Here is a 26,232-nt window from a genome sequence, read left to right as displayed (position 1 = left end):
TCTTTCAAGACTTATTATTTTATTCCGCAGTAGAAGGTCATTTTCCTTAAGATCATGTTTCTCCACAATATGTATTCCTAAATATTTTAAAGATTCCTTTACCCATTAAAATCTACGTAGCTGACAACAGTTTTACGATTCCTAAAATTTCAGATTGACTTTATTTATAGCCTGACATATGTCTAAATTCCAAAGTCAATTGTTCTGTAATTTTTAACAAAGCTTCTTGATCCTGAAAAAATAACAAGACATCATTGGCATACAAAACTATCTTGTGTTCTAATCCAGAAAGTGTTTTGATACCTTTACAAAGGGGATCTCTCTCACATTTACCGCAAATGGCTCTATTGCCAAAGCAAACAACAGGGGGGATAACAGGCAACCCTGTCTCATACTCCTAAACAAACTAAAAGAAGAGGATTGATGACCATTAAGCACAACAGATGCTCAAAGATGTGTGTATATAAGGCCAATATAAAACTGATTTCCAAAACCAAACCTTACCAAATTCTGTCTGAGGTACTTCTACTCCAGCCAATCAAAGGCTATCTCAGAATCAAAAGAAAACAGCAGACAGGAAGAATTTCTAGAATTAACATAATAGATCAAATTCAGAGTTGTTCTGATTTTATCAGATAGATGCCTGCCAGCAATGAATCCATCCTGGTGATGGTGAACATATTTTGGCAAAATTACACCCAATCTGTTGGCTAGCACCTTGTCATAAATTTTAGCATCCACACTAATTAAAGAAATGAGTCTGTATGATGCACTACTGGTAAGATCTTTTCTTTCTATAGGAATTACCACAATTTTATCTCTTTCCATGAATCTCGAGTCTCATTCTCCTCCAATAGGAACAATTCCGTTAAAATAGGGACCAGAACTTGCTTTATTGCTCTATAACACTTCCCAGGAAATCTATCTGCTCCTGGAGCTTTACTGGAATTTAAATACTTAATTACAACTTCAAATTCATTTGTAGCAATTTGCCTATCAAGAGCTGCCACATCATCCACTGAAAGCTGAGAGTTTCACCCACCTCAGATATCTATTTACATCCTCAGGATTTGGATGTTCTGAAGCATACAAGGGATGGAAAATGCTAGAAAACAATTCACAGATGTATTTGATGCTAGTTACGATATCTCCTTTTATGTTTCTAATGAGAGGGGATGGCTGATTTATCTTGCTTCTTTTTTTAACTTTCTGGCTAAAAGCCTATCAGTTTTATTGCCCTTTTCATAATATTTTTGTTTAATAGTGTCTGCTCAGTCTTACCCATTTGTAACAGATTAATGTCATTTATTTTCTTATATAATCTTCAGGTCTTGTAGATTTATAACTACCTTCCAAAACAAAGTTTTTTAACCAAACTCTTCAAGAGTGCTTATCTTTTTGAGGTACAATGCTTTGTTTATAAGGAGCTCCCTCATTACCTTCCTTAATTTCTTCTATATATTTCTGAAAATTTTCGTCCAGCTCTTTAATTCTTAGGGGGTCTATTCAACTGCCAGGCTCTTAGTTTCTTCCACAATCTCAAACTTCTAATGTAATATATGCAAGGGTATGATCAGACCAAATTATAAAGCCCAAATTAGGTTTTTTGACCAAATTAGCCAAAGTCCTAGAAACAAAAATCATAACAATCCTAGAATAAGATCCATAAACAGCAGGTTAACATGTATAGTCACTGACATCTAGATTGATCTTTTGCCAGACATCCACAAGATTCTCATTTTCTAAGTGATGCAACAAATCTGCACTTACTCTTCCCAAATGAGCGAGTACATTCCATCAATCTAAAGGATTAAGCATTTTGTTAAAATCTGCCCCTATGAATAATATATCCTTACCTAAAATTTCCTAAATCCCTAAAAAACTGATCAAAAGAGTGTTCCCCTTCATTGGGAGCATAAACTTTGACTAAGGTGAGAATTTTACCTTTCAAGGACCCCTTAATTAAAATATATCTTACCTCTGTATCCATGGGTTTTGCTGAACCAATAAAAGGGAAGTGTTTAGAAAACAGTATAGTCACCCTTCTATTAGAATGCCCTGGAAAGATATGCAGTAGCTATGTCCAAGAAGTATTTCTGGTATTTATCATTTTTCTTCACGCGTTTCTTGTAACTAGATTACACCAGGAAAATCCTTTTTCAGTGAATAGAATACTCTTTTCCTTTTTGTTGGATTGTTCATCCCCTTAATGTTAATGTTATGCTTTTTTTCTATTAAAGGGAAATCTCTTCCACAGGAAGATACTTGTAGGTCATGACCAAGTTACCCATTAACCATCTCTTGGATAAACTAAATAGATTGAGCTTCTTAGGCCTCTTTCTATAAGGCAGATTTTTCAGACCTCAGATAATTCTTGTAGCTCTTTTCTGTACCTTTTGTCAGTGAAACTTGCATCACTCAAGGTCAAAACAAAAGTTTTACCGACAAAAGTGCCAGTGTAGACAAAGCCACATTGAATAACATTGGGCTGACAAATTCTTGCAGGACCACACTAAAAACACTAATGATTCCCCACTAATGATTCCCCATGTAAAATTACTTTTTGAGATCTATCAGTTAATCAGTTTTTAATCCATTTAATGTGTTCTCATGCTCTCTCTCTTTATGGGATTAAAAAGCAAAATGTCCACTCATATGGAAGCACGTTTAGCTATTGCAGGCTATTTTTGTAATGTCTCATATGCCAAAGCTTACAAAACTTTAAAAAATTAAGCCATAACCTCAAGTTTGTTTTACTTTTCCCTATACTCAAATCTGTAATACTAGCTTAAAACCATATATGACACATTCATTTTTGCTGCTTCGGCTGCCAATTTTTTTAAAATTATGACTTACATTTTTAATAGAAACCCATAATTTATGAGTAACTATAAATCTTTTGGTTTTAGAAAAGAAAGAAAAGTCACACTCTTGATCAATTTGAAAATGAATGCTCCACAGTTACAATGTTCAGTTCTTAAAGCGCTCTCTATCACCCTTATCCCCTCTAACATTCCTGACAACTCTACCAAAATATTAGTTATCTTGCAACTACCAGAGATTCAGCAGGTTGTTATATTAATGACAATTTCCTTCAGTTACTGTCACTTAATCATTCAAAACACCCTGATTTATTTATTTTTCCTGACGTAGAAAAATAAAATTCTTTGTAGAAATTTTATCAAGTGGCATTGATTCCATCAAATTATTATTAAAACCAGCCACCAACATTGAGAGTGGAGCACTAGAAAAAAAGCTCTGTTCACAAGTTGATTAAATATTGGGCAGAGAGTCAACTACTGTAGTCATTTTAAAGTTTAGTTTTTCTGTTAACTTGCCACGGAAACTTAAGGGATTTGTGTGTCTGAGCATGTGCGTGTATATAAACACAGAAACACATACAGAACTTCAGTAGCTTTTCAAAGGCTATCCTGAAAATCTATCAATCCAGGCACAAAATCTATTCAACTCATCCTTCACTGAGTGATAATGAAATCAATATTTTATACTTCCAACAAGCAGAATTGTAAAAGACTGATTTTATACATCTTTCCATCTGTATAACGTTATATCTTTGAAGTGCTAAATATACAGTTGGATGAAAGAGGATGCTAATACTACTTTGTATCATTACCCTTCTAACTGGTAAATTTTTGGCACCAAATATAATGGACCAGCTAACTAATACCTGAAATGTGGTCAAATAACCTGAAACTTATTACTCAGAAGCCTTGAGTGGAGAGCAAATTAAGCTGACTAACATTCAGATCTTTAAATATTCTTCCTCAAAGTCTGCAAAAGTCAGCAAAGCAGCTAAACACATGCTTATCTTTTAGCATGTGTCTAAATCTTATTTACTTCAAAGGGACATTGCTTAAGTGCTTTGTTGATTCAGAGTTTTGGTGTAACATTTGTGGCATATTTTCTCTCTCCATTGTTATTCAGGATTTTCAAATGCACTGTAAGACACAAATAACGGAAACAACTGAAGTGAATAAAAATACTTTCAACAGTCTCATAGACATGAGGTGACATCCATCAGTGTGTGATCAAATACAAAATTTTGAAATGAGCATCAGAGGAAAAAAATGAGTAAAGTTTCCTCTTAGGTTTATGCAAGATGGTGCCATTAGTACAGCTCAGGCCTGCTACAAATTCTACTACAAGGTAATTTCATGACCATATAACCTAAAACAAATCTCAACAGGTTTTTTTCATTTTTTTAAGTTGTTTTTGTTTCATTTTTGGGTGTTTTAAACTATTTTAAAAAAGAAATGTAGCTGATAGTCTCAGCCCAGAGGGGATTTTTTTTTTTTTTTAAGATGGCGGAAGAAAAATCAAGCAAGCTATTTCAGTGATAAGGCAATGAAATATATTTTCTCTGTTTCATCTTTTGGTGGTTTCTAGTAATTCAAAATCGACTTTCTTTCAAGAATTCAAGCTCATCATGGATTTAAGTCGTTAAAAGAGGATTAGGGACGAGGACAAATACAACAAAATTTGATTTAGAAATAATGAGTTATGAACTTTAATTCCTTAGTTTTATATGCATGAGTTGGTGTCTTCGGAGATTAATCTTCTGAAGGGATTTACAAATATTATAATGTGTGCAAGAAGGCTGTCACAAATGTTACAATATACTTGCCTTACTTCGTCCAGATATGCATAAGTGATACTGTGCGCACCTGCTAGTGCTCAGAGTTCGCACTAGCAGGAATTATGAAAAAGGGTGAGGACTTTCAACCACACACAAGTTTGACTTTTTTTTTTTTTTTAAAACTCAGGGCAAGCACAACTCAAAACCTTTTTTCATATTACAGATTCACAATATAGATGCATTCTGGGATGAATAAATTATAGGAAGCACAGTGAATTGCAGTGTTTTCGAGATCTAGGTTTCATTCTTAATCCAGTTAATCTCCTCCATAAGAGCAAAAACAAAATATAATTGCCAGCATTGCTAACCTGAAGCAATACCATCATGAATTATACCCTTGCTAGATGTTATAAACTAAAGAAACTTGTGGCTGGTCAGTACCGGCATAAAACACCTCTAAGAATAACTACACACACAAATCCGTATCACCTTTCACCCAAAAACCTCAAAATGCTTGGCAATCGTTAACCAATAATGCTTCACAACAGTCCAAGAAGTAGAATAGTATAATCTTCATTTTAGAGATAAGTAAACTGAAGCAGAGGTTAAGAGATTTGACCATCATCATACTGCAGGTCAATGGCATTTGGGAACAGAATTCAGGAATCTTTACCCCCACTGTGATGCCCTCAACATTAGACTGTAAAGGAAAAAATAGTTATAAAAACCAAGATACTTTTCATCTACAGAATCTCTTCCCTGAACTGTCAATCACACTTCTCCCCTGGCCGTTTAGTGTTTTTCAGATTCAGAAGGACTTTATATTTAAAAGGGAGAGTGCACTCATTTGTCAAAGTGACAGGATGGGTGAGAATTATTTGTGCAGCTGGTACAGGAAAGACATTCTGCTTCAATTCCTTACTTGTATTTTCTCTCTCTCTCTCTCTCTCTCTCAAAAAAAAAAAAAATTCCTGCAAAACAAAGAAAAAACTCAGTGTAAATGCAGAATGAATGTGAACATTTATATCCACCAAACTCAGGAAATTCTCAGTTAAGCTGCTCAAACACTACCCTTACTTCTCATGTTAGCACCTAGAAGACCCAAACAAGACTACAGGCCTGACTGTATAAGGCACTGTACAACAACATGGTAAGAGACACTCCTGCCTCAGAGAGTTTACAATCTCAGTAGACAAGATAATATATTGGTGAAAAGGAAGTATTACTATCCATTTACTGTATAGTTTATAGATGGAAAATTGATGCAGAGACTGGAGATGGGATTTTCAAAGCTGCCCAAAATGTGCTAGGTGCTCAGTTCCCAATCACTTTCAATAGGAAGCGGGCATCTAACTCCCTTAGGTGCTTTTGAAAAACCCACTCTAAGTGACTTGCCCAATAACACATCGGAAGTTTGTGGCACACACCAGCTAGGAACTGAGTCTGGACATCCAGGCCTTTACTACAATACCATCTTTCCGCTCTGAAGACTGGTAGCCTTACATTTTATCTGCAAGCATCTTCACGTCCTCTGGCCCCTTTGTGGCAGGAGTGTTTGGGGAGTGTGCAAGTGACCCTCATTGACAGAAGTCTTTGTAGGTTTAGTGGTTTCCACCTATCACCACAGCAACAAACATCATTGCTGAGGCCTGATGGGATTAGAATCTGGCATGCAGGTGCTTCTTCAGGAAAGATAGCATAGTGCAACCAAATCTCTCAGGAAGCCCTGTAGCATGGAAGATTGAGGGCTTTGCATTTGAGCTGCTCACTATGGATTAGCACTTATATGGAAACCACAGAGAAAGTGTAGTAGCAAGCTGAGATTCTGCCTCATAATGGAAGGGAAAGAAATCAGCCCTGATGCTCAAAACAAGTTCAGGTTCCTGTTAAAGGAATGGGCATAATTTTGTACCAATTCCTGCTTCCGGCTAAGCCAGTTCATCTATGCATAAATGCAAGGCCTATGCAGAAGGATTTATGTTAAAGTTTGTGTAGGCACAATAACCAAAACCTTTCAGTATTTCTGGGTTTTAAAAATTTCAAAGAGGAGTTGCATTTGGTAGGCTTGGCAAGATGGTGACAACCAAAAAAAGCATTATTTTTACTTTCTTAGTTCCACTCACTCAACTGCCATATTGTGTTGCCATTGGCACTACTGGCCAGAGGGGCCAGCCCCTGATCAAGTCTACCACATTCGGGTTCCTCCATTCTCCTTCCAGGTCCCACCCATTTCCAGCCCATCAGGCTTCCATCAACAGCCTTTTCCTCCCAGCCCAGTCACCAACGAATTATTGCCTGCAACTTTTAGGGAATGTGATGCCAATCAGCAAAGGTTTATAGACAACACAGTATCCAGAGCTGCATCCAGGGAAGACATACCCACTAAGACCAAAAGATTTGCGACTTACTTGTAGGGAGAACCAAGCACAACAGAGTCTATAGGGAGCAGCATAAAGACAGTGTGTTTCAAATGGGCAGATCTTCGTTTGTCGGCAGTGTTTGGCAGAGTATTAATCCTGTTTTCTCCCATGTAAGCCCTGTGCATGCGCTATGTTAGTGAGATACTACTGTCCTGTCCCAATTTGTTGTCTACCTATGCAAATAAAGACTTGAGTAATGCACCTAGAAATTGCTGAACGTGTTGGTAGAATCTGTGGCAAGCTTTTCAAAGAAAGGCAACCATTACTGATGTAACATTAATGCTGCCCTTTTTCCTGCCAACGTACTAGAGATAGTCACATTTATGTGAAAAATACTCAACTATATGATGGCTTACTCTAAAAATTTAATAACCCTTCTATTTTTGCTTTCTGCTGGCATCTATTCATCCATGAGGCTTTTTCACAGCATGTGGCCTGTTTTAGGTTGCACTCTGTAACTCTGAAATAAAACGTCTGTCAGTTCCCCCCCAAAAGTCTTTCCTGGCATCTTACAAAAACAAACTGCCTTTGTTGTAGACCACAGCAACTTGATTTCTTCTAGCTTTAGCCAGAGGTTTCATGAACCACAATTATACTAGCTGCTGCCATGAAGTCAAAAATATTTTGAATCTACCTCTGAGATGACTTTCAGACTGAATATAAGAGTAGAAGTTTAAAAGGGAGTATCTAAAAATTAGCTTTTTATTTATATTTTCTATATTTTTATGCATTAGCCAAACTAAGGGCTGTGTGTGTGTGTGGATTCTCAGCAACCACTGGAATAAAAAAGCCTAAAACAACCACAGGTTTCCCTTTCACTAATTCTGCCAATTCTTGCTCCTTATAAGTGCCCAGCTGTGTGATTATAAAAAAGGCAGTCCCTGTTTTTCCTTCAAGTATTACTGCAGTTTTGGTTACAGAAAATTTTGCCAGACTGGTGTTCATATAACACACACATACCATACAGGTCATTCAAGTTAAAGAGACTTGCTGTTGTATTCAGCCAGATGTAAAACAGCATATTAACAGAAGTGTAAAAATCTTCACGTGACTGTATCCATACAAAATCTGAATGCATTTTGAAAAAAAGAAACACTATGTATTCAGATCTGCATTTCACTACTTAGTTTGGAAACTGTTTTGGAAGTAGTGGTTTATTCAACAGAATTATATAATGCAGAAATAAAATTCAAGACAATTACAGAGGCTAAAATTAAATGGCAGCACGTACCAAATGTTATCAAACTGCAGTATCTTAGAATAGGAATAGCTGATGTATCTAAGTATAGGGGACAAAAATCCGTTGACTTTTTCCAAAGAGAACCACTGTGTCTAGAATGTGAGCAGTATGCTGTTGGTGCCCCTAAAAGCTAGAAACAGATCACAAAACAAACAGAGAGCAATCCTTAGGGCACTCTATTGCTGAATAAAATGTATTGGAAAGTCCTCAAAAATGTATTTGCCACTTTACATAAAAGTCATTTAAAAAGGTATTCGGGCGAGGTTATAGTACAGCAAAATTTTTATTAGAGTGGCCTTTGTCAAAGTAACTTTGAGTTAGACCACTCTAGTAAATATTTGCTACTTTAAAGTTTACCTTAAAACAGATCTTTTTGACCAAAACATTGAGTCCAAAGACCCTCTTTGATAAATAAGTAGGAAAGGATTAAATTTTTTCAAAAAGATGAAGGAAAATGTTCCTAACTGGAAGTACATAGGGTACTTATAGTTAATTCCCTCACTTAAAAGAAAAGAAGAAAATGTATTTGCCATCAACTGCAATTTTACGTGGTTTCTTGTATATATCCATTCTAATAACATAGGCATGTGCCACTGGTGCTGAGCTGGAAAATTCCAAGGGAGCAGAAATAATAAGACCATGATCATCCTTCCTTTGGGATCTGAATCTTCAAGACCCATAGCCCTAATCCCACTCCACTGTCTTTTCCACTCTGTACAAGTCACAGAGGCCAGATCTTCAGCTAATGTTTATCAGCACTATTCCACTGACTTAAACGGAACTATATAAACTTACACCAGTTGAGGCTCTAACTCAAAGAATCTGTGTAAATGGGTTGGAAGCAAATCTGTTTGCACAATCATCTTGGATGAGAGTTTCTGGCAAGTTTTGAAAACTGCCTGTATAGATACCCTCTGCTAGGTAAAATTAACCAACAAGCCGGTTCTTAAAGTTGTGGTTCAGATCTGAGAACTAGATGGACTGCATGGACAGCTCCCTGAAATCGGGCAGCCAATCTGTGTGCAACCTCAAGAGGCTAAGGCTGCCTGGACATCTTAACTGAGCTCCAAATGGCAGGTTTGCAAGTCATGAAGATGGAGATATTTGTTAGGTACACAGAAGCTGCTCTAGATTTAATGGAATATGATTGTAGGGGTCCATAACTGGTCTGTACAGAGAGTAATTTATTTTGAAAATTCCAGAGCAGAGATTTCCTCCCCTTTGATTTATTTCCATAAGATACAAATGAAGGGAAATATGAAAGGGTTTTATCCATTCTAAACAACAACAAAGAGCTCTTTCAACGTCTAACATGGTAGTCTAGCATCCCCTTGTTAATTGTGTTCTTTACAGGGAAAAAAAAAGTATTTTTAAAGGTTTTCACTGCAAGACTTACGGAATCTTTTATCACAAGAATTACACAGAAAATGCAATTCTCTTTTGATGATTGTGTGTGTCAAATTTGGAGACTGAATTCAATTAGTGAAATAACAGGAATGTTAGACCTGCTTTAAGTGGAAATCACGATGCAACCCTAACTACGGAATCATTACAGATGCCTCTATAATAAATAAATCTCAAAAAGAAAAACAGGTATCTATACAATGTATAGTAGGAAATCTCAGCCGTTTTCCTATAAAAAAAGTCTGTGTATAATCTACTGGGAAAGGATCAACCAAAGAGATTTGAGAAATGCAGCTCTGAATTAAACTACAGCACAAAACAATCACTGGGACTGTAAAAGTGAATTTTTGGAAATTCCCTCTATATAAAGTTTGCAGGTGTTCCTGTGAACCCCAAGGGAGTAATATTGTGAGCAGCTGAGCAACTCTTGCAAGATGCTGAGAACTCTCAACTCTCAGTGAAGTCAATGAGTGTTGGGGCTAATCCTCAATTTACACAATCTGGTCCTAAATCCTCACCTGACTGATGAAGGGTGCAGTTACAGCTATAGCTAGGATAGGCTCCATGTTGTCTCTTATCATGCATTTATCTTATTTCATTAGTTTGTTTTTCTCATGAAGTGATTTTTACATCAAATGTTCTTGAAATTTTTAAAAAATGGACTATATATTTACACCTGACATACAGATCTAATTTTTTTTTTTAAATTACAGATCCTTGGAAAGAAATCATAGGCGTTTAAATGAAACTCAATCTTTCCATTCTTGTGGAAAAAATGAAAAGCATTCATAGATAATAATTTAGTTAGAATGAAGCCTGAAATCCTTAGGGCTTTTATATGCTAAAAGGTTTTGGTGGTTTTTTTTTTAATTTTAACTCTGGCTGATCCTAGGTATGGTGCATTTGTAAGAGTGATTATATTCTGTAAAATGTTTAATTCAAATGGAGATGGTTATGTGTCCTTTCCATATACAGTAACCTGTTAAAAGGAACTTGGGAGAATGGTTCTGTTGAGATTGCCCTCAAAATGTATTATGACATCAAGGTAAACTGCAACACAATAAGTGATCATGTATAATGAGTTTTGTGGCAGTCTAAAAATATATCGGAATAGCCAACCCAAGCACTTGTGTTTAAAAATGAAATAAAAAGAAAGGGAAGACAGACCAAGTATTTGTCCAAGAGTTGCAATTTTGGCAATATTTAAAAAAGGAAAAGTGGAAGTGGGCTGACTGTCTAATCTCAATAAAGGTGGATCTTTTTTTTGCTTACAGATAGGGTAGATCAAATTTGTTCCAAACCGAGGTTGAAAATCAAATCTCCTTGTCTTATGCAACAGATTCTTATAACTTAAAATTACATTAATCTGTTTTACATATATTTGATCAACGAACATAATCTAGACTTTGTGCCCAGCTGTAGCAGGATGTGCTATCAAGCAGGAGACTAGGAACTAATTCTGAACTCTTCCTCTTGCTCCCCAATGAGACATGCTGGGAATACATCAGATGTGAAATGCTTAGAGGAGCGGGAACGTTAACTTCACACTGCATAACAGCATTAAAGGAGCACTAGACGAAAGGGTAAATGTTCTGTCCTGTGGTCTGTATGCAAGTGAAAGGGAGGGTGGAGGACATCTTCATGAAAGGGCAAGTTCAGACACTTGATTCCATAAGTCAGTGAGGTTCCAATCGCTCATCTGGAATGGATCCATCACTCATGTGTGAGCATATAACTGCAAGGATAGAAATTCTGTATCATAGAAACTGGGACTAAATATGGTCAGATATTTGAGGCTGAGAGTCCTGGAAGCAGTCGCAAAAAATAGGGAATCAAAATAATTTTGACAGCATAAGAAACATTTGTCACAGCAAAGCAGAGTCTTACTTCCCACCCACCCATTAAAAAAAATGTAGTTGAATTTTGTAGGTTAGTAAGAATGTTTTTCAGCAGTAAGAAGGCAAACCAGAACCAAGTGCTAACTAATACGAAAGAAAAGGTTAATGTAACATTAATATCTCAATGACAATTCCATAGAGTCAGAAAACACAAGTTTAAAGTTCCCACAGCAACCTAAACACTGCTCCCTTGTGTGTATGCATTACAAGTCTGTGATGAAAGCTCTATTAAAAGATGTTAGTACATTAGATAAGCCTTTACATTCATGCAAGTGGTATTTCATTCTCTCTCCAAAAAGTGTTACAATGTCTATAATTGCATCCATAAAAAGTCAATCTATATCAAAATGTATGGGAAAATATTTCATTAGCTAAAATGTTATAAATAGCTGAGCTTTGTTAAGAACATAAGAATGGCCATACTGGATCAGACCAATGGTCCAACTAGCCCAGTATCCTGTCTTCCAACAGCAGGCAATGACAGATGCTTTAAAGGGAATAAACAGAACACAGCAATTATCCATCCCTTGTCGTGGAGTCCCAGCATCTGCCAGTCAGATGCTTAGGGACACTGAAAGCATGGGATTGCATCCCTAATAGCCACTGATGGACCTATCCTCCATGAATTAATTTAATTCTTTTTTGAACCCAGAGCTATACTTTTGGCCTTCACAACATCCCCTGGCAATGAGTTCTACAGGTTAACTGTGCATTATGTGAAGTAGTACTTCCTTTTGTTTGTTTTAAACCTGCTGCCTATTAATTTCATCAGAGGACCCCTGATTCTTCTGTTATGTGAAGGGGTAAATAAACACTTCCTTATTTACTTTCTCTACACCATTCATGATTTTATAGACCTCTGTCATATCCCCCCTTAGTCATCTCTTTTCTAAGCTGAACAGTCCCAGTCTTTTTACTCTCTCCTCATATGGAAGCCATTTGTTTGCCCTTCTCTGTACTTTTTCCAGTTCTAATGTATCTTTTTTGAGATCAGGTGACCAGAACTGCATGTAGTATTCAAGCTGTGGGCATACCATGGAATTATATAGTGACATTATGATATTTACTGTCTTATTATCTATCCCTTTCCTAATGGTTCCAAACATGCTTTTAGCTTTTTTGACTGCTGCTGCACATTGAGTGGATGTCTTCAGAAAACTATTCACAATGACTCAGATCTCTTTCTTGCGTGGTAACAGCTAATTTAGACCCCATTATTTTGTATATATAGCTGGTATTATATCTTCCAATGTGCATTATTTTGCATTCATCCACACTGAATTTCATCTGCTGTTTTGTTGCCCAGTCACCCAGTTTTGTGAGATCCCTTTGTAACACTTCATTGTGTTTTGGACTTAACAATCTGGAGTAATTCTGCAACATATGCAAAATTTGCAAGATCACTGTTTAGCCCTTTTCCCAGATCACTTATGAATATGTTGAACAGCACTGGTGCCAGTACAGATCCTTGGGGGACCCCGCTGTTTATTCTTATATTTATTCTTATCTTTTGTTTCCTATCTTTTAACCAGTTATTGATCCATGAGAAGACTTTCTTATCCCATGACTGCTTATTTTGCTTTAGAGCCCTTGATAAAGAGATCTTAACAAAGGTTTCTGAAAATCCAAGTACACTATATCCATTGGATCACCCTTATTCACATGTTTGTTGACCCTCTCAAAGAATTCTAATAGATTGTTCAGGATCTGCATATCAAGTCAGTAATCATGTTGGCTGTAGTCAATGGATCAAATGTTGTTAGATTCTAATGTGCTGTCTGCAGATGACTTACCGCCTCAGAACTGACTGCGACAATTAGAGGATTCCTAGATGTTGCTCTGGCAAGAAAATTGCCATGATAAAAATTGCTTGGACATTTTTAAAGTAGTTTCCTTCAAGCTACAATCCTCCTGAGTTCTGTAGTTGCTGCTCTTTAGGAATGCTGCTGTTCTTAAATCACAGAAAAAGCCCCTAAAATATAATGCATCATCTGCACTGCTTATATGAAAATCTCACCACCAGTATAATAACCTGCATCACTAATTGACTTAACTATTTTTTCCATCATATAAATTGCCAGATATGTCTCTGAGTTGAGAACTATTTTTCCACTAGTCAGATTTAATAAGTGTATGAAATTGATGGACTGCTTACTATTCTATCTACTTATTTCAGTTCACTGGACAGATGTCAGTTGCAGCAAAAGCTCTACCGTCAGTTACAATGACCAAGTATGGTCTTAGTTCAGATTCCATTGTGAATCCCAATCCAGAGTTCTAACAATGAACCATGGTACTGAGAATGTTAGAAAACAAGACATATGTCCTGATTCAGGAAACAGTTAAGCATGTGCTTAAGTTCACTCCAATTCAGGAAAGCACTTAAGGACATGCTTAACTTTAAGTATGTTAAGTCTCACCAACTTTTATGGGACTTAAAATATGCATAAATTTAAGTATGTCTTTAAGTGCTTTCCTGAACAGGGATGCTTTCCTGGAGTATGACTTAGAGTATGTCTACACTGCAATAAAAGACTCATGGTCCCAAAGTCAGCTGACTCGGGTTTGGAAAGGGGGGGCTAAAAACAACACTGTAGACATTTGGGTTCAGGCTGTAGGCCGGAGTCTGGATCCCCACAAGGGGGTGGGCCTCAGAGTCTGGGCTTGATCCCAAATGTCTACATTGCCTTTTTTAGCCCACAAGCCTGAATCCTGAAACCCTGAGTCAATTGACCCAGGCTCTAAGATTAGTAGGGGTTACAGTCTAAGAAATGGTTATAGTCAAGATGACCATAGCCAATAGTTAAATCAGACATCAGTGTAAATCCAGGGGAAACCACCTGTTCAGTGACATAAGGCTCAACTCCGAAGACTACGGGAGGTATGCAAACTCATACACATACCCCCACCTCCCCATTGTTATAGGAGAATATACATTATTTAGTATGTTAGAACTTCATTTAAAAGGATACAAGGGTTGTTGTCATCAATGCTGCAGTTGTCCAGGATCAGTGGAATTCCATCTAATAGATAAACCTGAATTAAAACAAATGTTCTGAATTTAATATAATTTGCAACATTGTTGGTGGCAAAGAATGAAAGAAATAACAAATACAGTTTGCAAAGATACAACAGACCAAGGGCACCTGCACATTAGTTTAACTGAAAGTATGTGAAACATGTTAAGCCAAATTGTAAAGAAAAAGCAGTTCTATGTAGCTATAAATATAATAAAATATTCATACACATGTATATTAATTTTACATGCCTCCTACTGCCAATATTTGTTTGAATGAAGTATATCCTCTGGAGATGTATGGCTTTTGCCTCGCACACTAAATTGAAAAGCTATGCTTCTGAATATATTAAAAAATCCATGAAGTACATTTACAAAATGAATAAAAAAATATTAACAGAAGTTTGTAAAGTGGTATAAGTGTGTGTGTGTATATGTAACTGGCTGGTGAATGTCACAAGTCTCTTTCTCTGCCCATTATGCACAGGAAACACCCTGTTACAGCCCCAACTACAAAACTGTCTTTCTTTACATAAAGTTGCAGCACCTTATTGTGTTAGCTCTGACGGTTCCTGGCTCACACAATCTCTCAAAAATTACTGTGGTACTGATGAGATTCCTTCACAGGAAATGGGAACATAAGCACTGAACCACAGCACAAGTATCAGCCTGTCAATATTCATGCAATAAATAAGAATTGCTAACTACACAAATGATGAACACCCATTTTTATTAGTTGGAACAACATAAAATGAAAATGTACAGATAATTAAATCAACTGGGTTCCATCTTTTGCTTTTAGGAAGGCTCTGCCCAGTTCACTTGCTTCAGTAGGTACACCATGAAGTTACAGCAGAGTAGGTAATGATGAAGTGAGGCAGAAAAGAAACCTACTGTGTGAGCAAACAAAAGGTAACTTTGGTAATGCTTCCACTTAAAACATTCTTCAAGGCAACCTTTGTTTACTAGTGCTCATTATATGGTTGAGTTGACTACAAGTTAGGTTTTAAATTACAGTGGCCCTTCCTCAAAAGTATCCATAGGGGCTGAAAAAAAAATCTCAAAGAGTATCTCTTAATCTTGTGCCAATTTGGTACAATTTGCCTATGAAATGGGCAGTGGTCCCTATCCCTAAACTCACAGATCATGAGATCCCATCTCTCCCACCTCACTCCTGGGCAGGACAGTTCTCATAAAACCACACTAGCATGATTCATAAGCTAGTGGTTATCCTTAATTTTCTTCCCTTAAAGAGCAGTTCTTAGGCACAGAGGTGCTTCTGAACAATGGGTAGAAGGCTTCATACATTTTGTATGGATGTCTTCAGAGAAGGGGGCAAAGTGGACAATGTGTGAACCTACAACCTTACCATCAAGGTAGTGTGTAGTGTCCTCGGAAGAGTGCAGGTAAAGGGCTGACCCCTCCTGTTTGAGAAGGGACAAATCTACATGACAGTTCTGCAAATATATCAGCAACTTTTTGCATGCAAGTATTCCCATTGACCTGGATTAGATGCAGAAGGCACTAAAAGCAGCCTCTATTTATATAGCAGTGCCTATTGGCCAACAATCAGGTAGTGCACTTGATTAGGATAACGCCAGGTAATTTTCTGAAGGGCTGTTATATTTTACAGTAACAGCTATGCTGGTTTAAGCAGTTAAATAAAATTGCAGTCTACATTTAGGCTGAAATTTTGGTCTCACTGAAGTCAATGGGAATTTTGTCATTGACATTAATGGGGTCAGAATTTCACCCTTACACAGAATCAAATGTGTGCTGGGTGTGTTAATCACCTGTAACGTTCACATCAATAAGTACTTGAAATGATAATATTGTATCACAATTTCTTGAACTGCTTTCTAGCAAAGTAAAGAATTTCACAATTGATAGTAAATGCCAGTTACTGTTAATTAAGAAAATGAACATAGATTTGAGGATTACATAAGTGTAATCAGGTAACTAATTAAATTGAAGCAACACTTTAAAAACAGTGTAACTAAACAATTATCTTTTAAAACATTGTACCATATTACCATCCTACAATGTGAATAATACTGTCCTTAGTTATGTTTCTCAGGACAATATCACCATGTTGAACAAATTTAAGAGTCCAAATTTATCACATTTATGGAAAATGCCTCCCATTCACAAAGGGTCTTAAAAAAAAGATACTGTCAATCATTTCCCCCTATCTTTTAGCTAGTGTGGCAAGGGCGGCTTGTTCAGCCCTTTCGTGGGTACTGTGCCCTCTTCGACTACGACTCCGATGTGCCTGGGTGGGAGCAGGGGGGGACCTGGTCCCGCCCTCTGCCCCGGGCCCCGACCCAGGGACCCTGTGTGGAGTAATCTCCAAACTGCCCAGTCCATGACTTACTCCCTTCCCTGGGTCACCTGTCCTTGGCCCACTGCTCGCAGTCTGCTTCCTGGAACTGGGTGGGGAGGGGTTCTCTCTCAGGCCTGTGCCTTGGGTCCCTGGCTGTAGCCGGACAGGTACCCCTCTTGTTTCAGGTTGTAGTACGTGGCAGTGGTTGCTCCAAGTCCTGTAGCAGCTCTCCTCCGCTCCGCTTCTCCTCCTAACTCCCTTCCAGCTGCCCCCGTCTGCCTGACAGGGAAGCTTTTAACTGCTGGGGCAAGCTCCTTGATTGGCCTCAGCTGGCCTAATTGCCCCGGAGTAGCCCCAGCTGGATCACCCAGGGAACAGGGATTTGTTAATTCTGGGGCTAATATAGATCCCCTCCACTACTCTCCTGTAGCCATCAGGTCTGGCCCTGTCACACTAGACTTTCACAAGCTATTTCAATTTGTAGAAGTCACTAATGAAAACAATTTCCCCATATGTACAATACTGAAAAGCAATAATTATACACTAATTTACCAATTGCTAAAAACTATTTTTGATAAGAATAATGTGTTACATTGCCTTAGGACATGATAAAAAAGGGATGATTTTTTCAGGAAAGAGATTCTGAAATGGCCTGTCACGCATTAGAACTCCGGAGAAACTCCAGATATAAAATGGCAGACTTCAGGACACAATGGACAGCTAAAGCTTGAAGGTAGTTTAAAAGTCTTTGCTGCTAGTGTTTCAAATCACACCAGCCTGAGAAGCCACTAGAAGTCTGCAGCAAGCCACAGAATTCACCCTCTGTTATTGCAGGAAACAATACTTCTTATTCAGCAGTGCCAGCTTTAGTCTCCACATGAGAACTGTAACATTGACCAAGAAACAGAAAATAATAGAATTGTGGTTTGAGTAATTCTTCTGTTACTTTGATATCACTATAATTATTCTTACAGTAGGTCTAACGGATCTGATCTCAAGTCCTTGCGGGGAAAAAAGTTCAATGTGTGGTTCATATTTCAATTAGGCCAACCCAGACTGAAGTCAGGTAGATAACAGCTTTCGATACTCATGTATTCATGCTTTATTACTGTAATTTCTTCCTTTATGGTATCTTTAAGTCCCAGTTCTCTAAAATTAATCCAAAATTCAGGAAGTGGCCTGTCACCTCATTCACCAAAAATAGAATAATCATGCCTACCTTCTGATCCTCCGAAATCTTTACTGGTTTCCTTTATATTTTATAAGCCAGCACAATATGTCCTTTCCAGTCTAAAATCTTCCATGGACAAACCATTCACCCCACACTTGTTTTGCCCCAATTCAGCGAAGCACTTAAACATGCACTTAAAGTTAAATACGGGAGTAATCCCATTGTCTTCAATAGGACTATTCACATACTGAAAAGTAAAGCACATGCTTAAATGTGCTTTGCTGAATTAGGGCCTAAACGCTGACGACTACAACTAGTTCCATGACTGATCAAATATCAAACTTCTTCCTATTCCTCTTCCCAGGCTCTATCTATAGCCAGCTGTCAATTCTTTTCCCACTATCCCAAAACAGCTGCCATTATTTTCCTTCTAGCTGACTCCAGTTCTTCTGATCTTAACTCCAAATCCATTTGCTAACTAAACAAACAAAACCTATTGTGTTTTAAACCTCCTAGCTTTACTGATTCCCCCCCCAAGACATTGGTATAGAACAATTATTACTGTCCCATATGTATACAGATGCTATATTTTAAATTGTAAGTAACATGTTTCTGGTATTCACACGTGCAAAATATATATTCTCTGCCACCCTTTTGTGATTGTACTTCTGTAGGGAAAATCCTCTGCAAAAGTAAACTGAATTGTCTTTATTTTTGCACAATGCATTACGTTATTACAAATTAACTTACCGTATGAAATCTTGCTATAAAATGAATAAGCTTACATTTTGGTTTACCTGTAGATTCTTTCAATGGTTAATAAACAAATTCAAGGCCACAAACTAATCAAGCAATCTTTTTTTTTTCCCCTGAATAGTATCTTGACAGACAATAGTAATTTTACAATTAAAAATACTGTAGTTAAGAACATTTCCTGAATAAAAGCTTTTCTTGGTAAACAGAATATCCCAGGGAGTTCAAATTCTCTCTCATATATGGAAAGACAATCAAACACATCCTGAAACTAAACGTTAAAAAAGAAAGATGACTTTTGCTAAAGTATTCAGAAAATTTTATATCTGACTGCAAGTGAAGCAATTGTCTCAAGAAATAATCAAAGACAATTGAAAGATCTGTTCTAAATAACAAAGAAGAGCCTACTCACTTTGTGGTAACTTGAGTTCTTCAAGATGTACTATCTCCATGTTTACTTTCAGGTTACCCATGCACTATGTGCACCCAGGAACATAGGATTTCTTTAGCAGTGTCCATGCATGCATGCCACCATTATCCTCCTACTGTGCACCAAGGAAATACAGGGGGCTGCTGGACTGCTGACTTCTTCATTTCTTCTCTTCAGCCAGTCTCAGAGGGGAAACAGGGCAGTGAGGAGGGAGGACAGATAGTGCCCTATACACTTTGGTGACTACAAGGTGATAATCCCTCCTACTTCAAGTGATTGTCCTTATGTGTAGTGAGGCGATTCACAAGCAGTGCCCCTTTAAGGAGGAGAATGCCTGGAGTCCTACAGCATGATAGATTGCAGAACTGCCCTGCCTAGAGAGGCATCAGAAGCAGCTGCTTGAAATAGTGCATAGTGTTTACTGAAGGTGTATATGGAACTCCAAGTTGCTGCTCTGCAAATGTCAGTAACAGGAACATCTCTAAGCTACCAATGTTGCTTGAGTTCTAGTCGAGTGAGTTCTCACACTGCCTCATTCATCTTGTAGCACAGAAGGATGCACCCTGAAATCCATTTCAATTTAGCCTCTGGGCTTCTCATTTCACACATTCCGTGACTGAAACAAAGTCTAGCTGACATTCAAAACAACTTTGTTCTCTGCAGGTAAAAGGCAAGAACCCTCCGCATCTCCCTGCTGGAATGGGGCTTAAGGTAAAACCACAGGTAGATAGATACTCTGGTTGATGTGAAAGCTGGCACCACCTTAGGGACAAACTTGGGATGTATTTTCATGTCCTTGTGAAAATCTAGGTCAGGCATGAGTGCCTTGGCTCCCCAATGCTTCTGGCACCATGACAGTGACCAGGAATGCAACTTTCATAGAAAGATGTAATAAAAAGCAGATACCAGGGGCCCCACCAGTCACTAAGTGAGGGTTAATAAAACAAAGCTCAAGTCCCTGGCTGGTGCTGATTTTGTCACTGGAAGGAGAACTTGTAGCATATCACTGACGAAGCAGGCAGTGACTACATGGGAGAACACAGAGTAAGTGTTTACTGTTCGATGAAATGTGCTGATGGTCACAAGGTGCACCCTGAGAGAGCTAAGAGACAGCCACAAGGGTTTTAAGGACACAAGGTAGTCCAATATATCTGGACTCTTGAGGTATGTCTACACACACACTGCTACAGTACAGATACCAGAGCAACGGGATGGGTTCTCCTGTCACTTCAGTTAATCCACCTCCCCAAGAGATGGTAGCTAGGTCGATGAAGAATTCTTCCATAAATCTAGCACTGTCTACACCAAGGGTAATGTTGGCATAACTATGTATCTCAGGGGTGTAGATTTTTCACACCCCTCAGGGATGTAGCTATGCCGATGTAAGTTTTCAGTGTAGACCAGCCCTTACTCTGTAAAGGGGGAATTCCCTGTTCATTACACCAAAACATAAATCGCTTCCATTTTGATTTGTAACATTTCCTGGTAAAGTCCTTTCTACTGCTGCTCAGGATGGCCAGTCCATTCTTTGTCCTGAGTTAGCAGTTGGCATATCGGGGGAAGACAGAGAGGAGGTTGGGTTGGCAGTTGCAGAAGCAGAGTGCCAGAACTGTCAGGCCCAACTCGGCGCTATGAAGTTGACTTGTGCCTTGTCTTGTCTGATTTTCCTCAACACTCAAGGTAAGAGAATTGTGAGAAATGTGTATCACAGGGCTCCTGTCCACTGTATGAAAAACGAGTCACCCAGACAGCCTGGGTTGCAACCTCTTCTGAAGCATAATTCCTTGCCCTGTATCACAAGGATACAGAGATCCATGGAAGGAAGAGCCTCCAAAACACCTCCCAAAGAGTTGGGTCTTGCAGCTCCCACTTGTGTTCTGTAGAGAAATATCTGCTTTAAAAATCCACCATGGCGTTGTGGATCCCAGGCCGGTGAACAACAGTCAGGGTGCTGTTCCAAAAGGTGATGCCTCCACTGACAGATGTGAGGAGTGTGCACCTCCCTGTTTGTTGATGTAATAGACAACCACCATGTTGACTGATAAGACCTGGAAAGACTGGCTGTGGATCTGAAAGGAGGAATTGTTTCTAGGCTAATCTAATTGCTTTTAGCTAAAACACACTGATATGAAGCATAGACTCCTCAAAGGAGGGACTCCTTGAGCAACCTGTCTCTCCATGTAAGCTGCCCAATCTAAGAGGGACATGTCTGTGGTTACAGTCTTTGTAGAAAGAGGGGAGTTGAACAGCACTCCCACATATACTTTCATTCTGTCCTCCCACCAACGAAGAAAGACTAAGATTCTTTGGGGGAACCATGACTAGCAGGTCAAGACTATATTTGCCCGGAGTGTAGACCATTCGCAATAAGGATTGTACACATCTGAGCTAAAGTCTCATGAATGGGGTCATATAAGTACACATGGCCATAGGGCCCAACAATGCTAGGTAGAATTGTATAACATTCTGGGGCTCAAAGCGATTCACTGAATGAGCCCAGTGACAGAGAGAATGTCAACAGGCAAGGATCCTTTGGCGATGGTTCATATCACTAATGACACTGTCGTGAGATATCTCACAGATAGTAAATGACCTCCAAGAACTCAGAAGCCTGCTGAAGAAGAACATCCAAGCTATCTTCTCTGAAATCCTTCCTGTGCCACAAGCAAAGGAAGACAGAAGGCAGAAGGTTCTGGAAGTGAATTTCTGGCGAGTTAAACGGCGTAGGGTTTTGGTTTTGCGGAACATTGGCTCACCTTCTCTGGAAAGAGGGATCTGTTTCGTTTGAAAGGTCTCGACCTCTACAGCAGGGGAACCAATCTCCTTGGAGACAGGCTGGCTAAAGTAGTCAAGAGGGGGTTAAACTAATAGCAAAAGGGAACAGTAAAGAAAGGGAAGATATGAGCACTCAACACAAAATTGAGATGCTGTGAACAAAATTAATCAAGGAACCAAAGGACATAAAGAGAAAAAATTACTGAATTGCCTATACACCAATGCTAGGAGCCTGGGTAACAAATAAGAGGAATTGGAATTGCTCATTTATGAGCATAAATTCGATCTAGTTGGTATTACTGAAACTTGAAGAGATGATCCACACAACTGAAAGGCCCAAGTGGGCAAAAGTGCAAGGGCAGTGGCATTCTGTGTCAAAAATGGCATTACTTGTTTCTGAGTCACTGATTTCTCAAAAGAAAATTACCTTGAATGCTTATGGATCAATGTCCTAACAGAAAAAACATGCAGATGGGGTACTGGTTCGTGTCTGCTATAGACAACCAAGGGACATTGGCAACGGCATGACCACTTCCTTATGCACCTATCTACGTGTAGGAAAAAAAAGGTGCCTGATCATGTGCGGACTTCAGTTTGACTGACATATGCTGGCGGCTCATGCTGTTAATACTAAAACATCCTTGGAATTTCTAAATATAAGAGATGACAATTTCTTAACTCAGGAAGTGTTCCAGCCAATATGCGGAATTCTATATTAGAGCTTGTCCTAAGAGAGAAAGAGGAACTGATCACAGAATTAAAAATTAATGGTAGCTTTGGTACAACTGATCATGACTCGATCACATTTATAATGTGTAAGCAGAATAAAGTTCAAATGAGTAATTTGTATACTTAGTGCTTTAATAGGGCCAATTTCACAAAGCTGAAAACAATTATGAGTCAAGTAAGCCTGGAGGAAGAAATTAAAACAGAAAAACATGAATGAATTGGGAATCATTTAAGAACTCCTTACAAGATGCCAAAAAGCCACCATTGAGGAAGAAGGCTGCATTGATTAAAAAATGACCTGGTTTAGAAGGGAAGTGAAGACAGCTATAAAAAAAAAATTCATAATATAGAACAAATGGAAGACAGGGGAAGTTGATAGTAATGAATATAAATAAGAAGTTAGGAATTGTAGAAAATCGATAAGGAAAGCCACGGGACACAAAACAGAGATCTATGGCCAGTAAAGTTTTTTTTAAATATATTAGGAACAAAAGAATCTTGACAGTGGTATTGGTCCATTACTAGACAGAAATGGCAGAATTATCAATAATGCAGAAAAGGCAAAAGTGTTCAATAAATATTTCTGTTCTGTATTTGGAGAAAAATCAGATGATACAGTTTCATCATAAGGTGAACACTCTTTTCATCCCACTAATATCCCTGGATTATGATAAACATAAGCTACTAAAGTCAGACATTTTAAAATCAGCAGTTAAATTGCATATAACTTACATCCAAGAGTTTTTAAACAACTGACTGAGGAGCTTGCTGGACTAGCACCTGATGTGTAGGATGCTGGTTTTCAATAAGTCTTGGAACATTGATTAAGTTTCCAGAAGACTGGAAGAAAACTAATGTGCCAATTTAAAAAAAAAAAAGGATAAATAGGATGACCTGGGTAATTATAGGCCTGTCAATCTGACATCTATCCCAGGCATGATAATGGAGCAGCTAATATATATAATTCAATTAATTTAAAAAAATTAAAGAAGGGTAATCTAATTAATGAAAATTACCATGGGTTTATGGAAAACAGATCCTGTCAAACTAACCTGATATCTTTTTTTGATGAGATTACAAGTTTGCCTGATAAAGATAATAGTGCTGATGTAATATTTTTACACTTCTCTAAGGTGTTTGACTTGGTACCACATGACATTTTGATTTAAAAACTTGGATATAAAATTAACATGACACACATTAAATGGGTAACTGGTTAACTGATAGGTCCCAAAATGTAACCATAAATGGGGAATCATCATCAAGTGGGTCTGTTTCCAGTGGAATTCCACAGGGACTGGTTCTTCGCCCTATGCTATTTAACAGTGATCTGGAAGAAAATATAAAATCATCATTGGTAAAAGTCTGCAGATGACACAAAATTGGGGACATTGTAAATAATTAAAAGGACAGATCACTTATTCAGAACAATCTGGATCGCTTGGTAAACCGGGCAAAAGCAAACAATGTGCATTTTAAGATGACTAAATGTCAATGTATATATCTAGGAACAAAGAATGTAGGCCATACTACCATGAGCTTTCAGTGTGGTGCTGTAGCCAAAAGAGCTAATCCGATCCAGGGATGCATAAACAGGGGAATCTTGAGTATGAGTAAAGAGGTTATTTTTTAACTCTGTATTTGGCCCTTGCATGACCGCTGCTGGAATACTATGTCCAGTTTTGGTGTCCACAATTGAAGAAGGATGTTGACAAACTGGAGAGGGTTCAAGGAAGAGTCACAAGAATGACTAAAGGATTAGAAAACATGCCCTCTAGTGACAGACTCAAGGAGCTCAATCAATTTATTTTAACAAAGAGAAGGTTAAGAGGTAATTGATTGCAGTTTTTAAGCACTTACGTGGGAAAGAAATATTTAATAATGGGTTTAATAATCTAACAGAAAAACATGTAACACAATCTAATGGCCAGAAATTGAAGCTAGACAAATTCAGACTGGAATTTAGGCATAATTTTTAAGAGTTAGCATAATTAACCACTGGAACAATTTAGCAAGGGTCATGGTGGATTCTCTATTATTGACAATTTTTAAATCAAAATTGTATGTTTTTCTGAAAGATATGCTCTAGGAGTTACTCAGGGGAAGTTTATGGCCTGTGTTATACATGAGATCCGACTAGTTAATCACAATGATCCCTTCTGGTTTTAGAATCTATGAATCCTTCATCTGCATTTGTACTAGAGAAAAAGGTCAAGTTTAGGTCAGACAATCCAAACAAAGCCAGCAGAATTTATATGCTTCATAGAAGTGTGTTTTAAGCAGAGTCTTGTTAAAGGATGCATTGTATAAATCAAAAAATAAATCAGGCTAAATGAATGCAGGCTATTTTTAGCCATTTAAGTGATTACTACTGATTAATTGGAAAAGAGGAAAGTTAATCACTAACAGGCATGAGATAAAACCAATGCTACACACAATACTCAGGCAAACTCCTATTGGGTTGAATGGATTTTTCTCTGAGTAAGGAGCACAGATTCAAGCCCATGCTGGATCATTAGGGATTTAGTATTGTAGTCTATTAATTGAAAAATTAATGCTTTTTTTTTTTTTTTTTTTTTTTAAAGTTACCAGTGAAAAAAATCCTCCATAATCCTCACACCAACACCTGAGTTACTTTTTGCTGAAAAATAAATCTGACACTTAATGCTCTAATAATGTTTTACTGCTCAGAATCCTTGAGACCTTTCCTGGTATTTCAGGTGTAGTTATTTTTAACTGTTTGCGGCTTTTTAAAACTCATCTGATCATTTTGAAGTGATATTTTAATCTGATAAACTCTCTCTCTTTCCCACTGTAGTTTAGGAAAATCCCAGCCTGCCATTGGCACAACACCACACAGAAAATAGGCTAAATGCTACTCTCAGTTATACGAGTGTAACAAACCAGAATTTGCCCCAATGTAGTAGATTTGTTACATGTAACATTTATACAAACACAGTAACATACATGAATAGTAAAGAACTGTGAATGCAAACCTTGTTCCTCCTATATATTTCTTATCCAAGCTCTCATTGAAGGTTGAGACAATCAGCTATCATGCTGCAAAGCCCCTACGTGATACGAAGTAGTGATTCAGGTCAAATGCATACTTTACACCTCTTTCAATTTCACATGACTATTGCACAGAACACATACAGTGGCTGGGCTTCCTTTGAAATATCTGAGATATCCGTGCTTCCCTAGCATAAACAAGGTTCCAGTAATTGATACCACACAATATTTACTATCCCTTCCCTCAAGTGAGCAAGGACCAAATGTGAATTTCAACGAAATAATGAAAATAAAGCAAATTACAAAAAGAATTTTAAAAAGTACAGTGCAAAAGGAGATTAACATAAGATAACAGCGTACAGTTGTTTCACAAACAGATCCTATAATTCCCCAAGAAATCTGCACATGAGCAAGATAGTTGCTGCCACAGGTGCACCTAGACTCTGAACTCTTTGGTGCAGGGA

At 37.9% G+C, this 26,232-nt stretch overlaps 1 protein-coding gene across 6 annotated transcripts in view; it reads right to left on the bottom strand.

Annotated features, from left to right (window-relative positions):
• The window catches only part of ATXN10 (ataxin 10), a 140,137-nt gene that overhangs the window by 26,194 nt on the left and 87,711 nt on the right, over positions 1 to 26,232 (bottom strand). For 4 of the 6 annotated variants that reach the window (XM_067530942.1, XM_067530941.1, XM_067530945.1 and 1 more), the window contains exon 10: positions 14,532 to 14,595. The exons of 1 other annotated variant lie outside the window; for it this stretch is intronic. In XM_067530942.1, coding sequence (XP_067387043.1) covers positions 14,532 to 14,595 — 64 coding nt within the window. Of the gene's footprint in view, positions 1 to 14,531; positions 14,596 to 14,630; positions 15,469 to 26,232 lie in introns of those variants that run through there. One more of the 6 variants, XM_067530946.1, reaches the window with a different exon arrangement.

Source organism: Emydura macquarii, unplaced genomic scaffold (assembly GCF_026122565.2).
Source record: "Emydura macquarii macquarii isolate MOO-44397 ecotype Brisbane River unplaced genomic scaffold, CSIRO-AGI_Emac_v2 contig_3122, whole genome shotgun sequence".
NCBI classification, from domain to species: Eukaryota; Metazoa; Chordata; order Testudines; family Chelidae; genus Emydura; species Emydura macquarii.
This window is presented reverse-complemented; position numbering and strand designations above follow the sequence as displayed.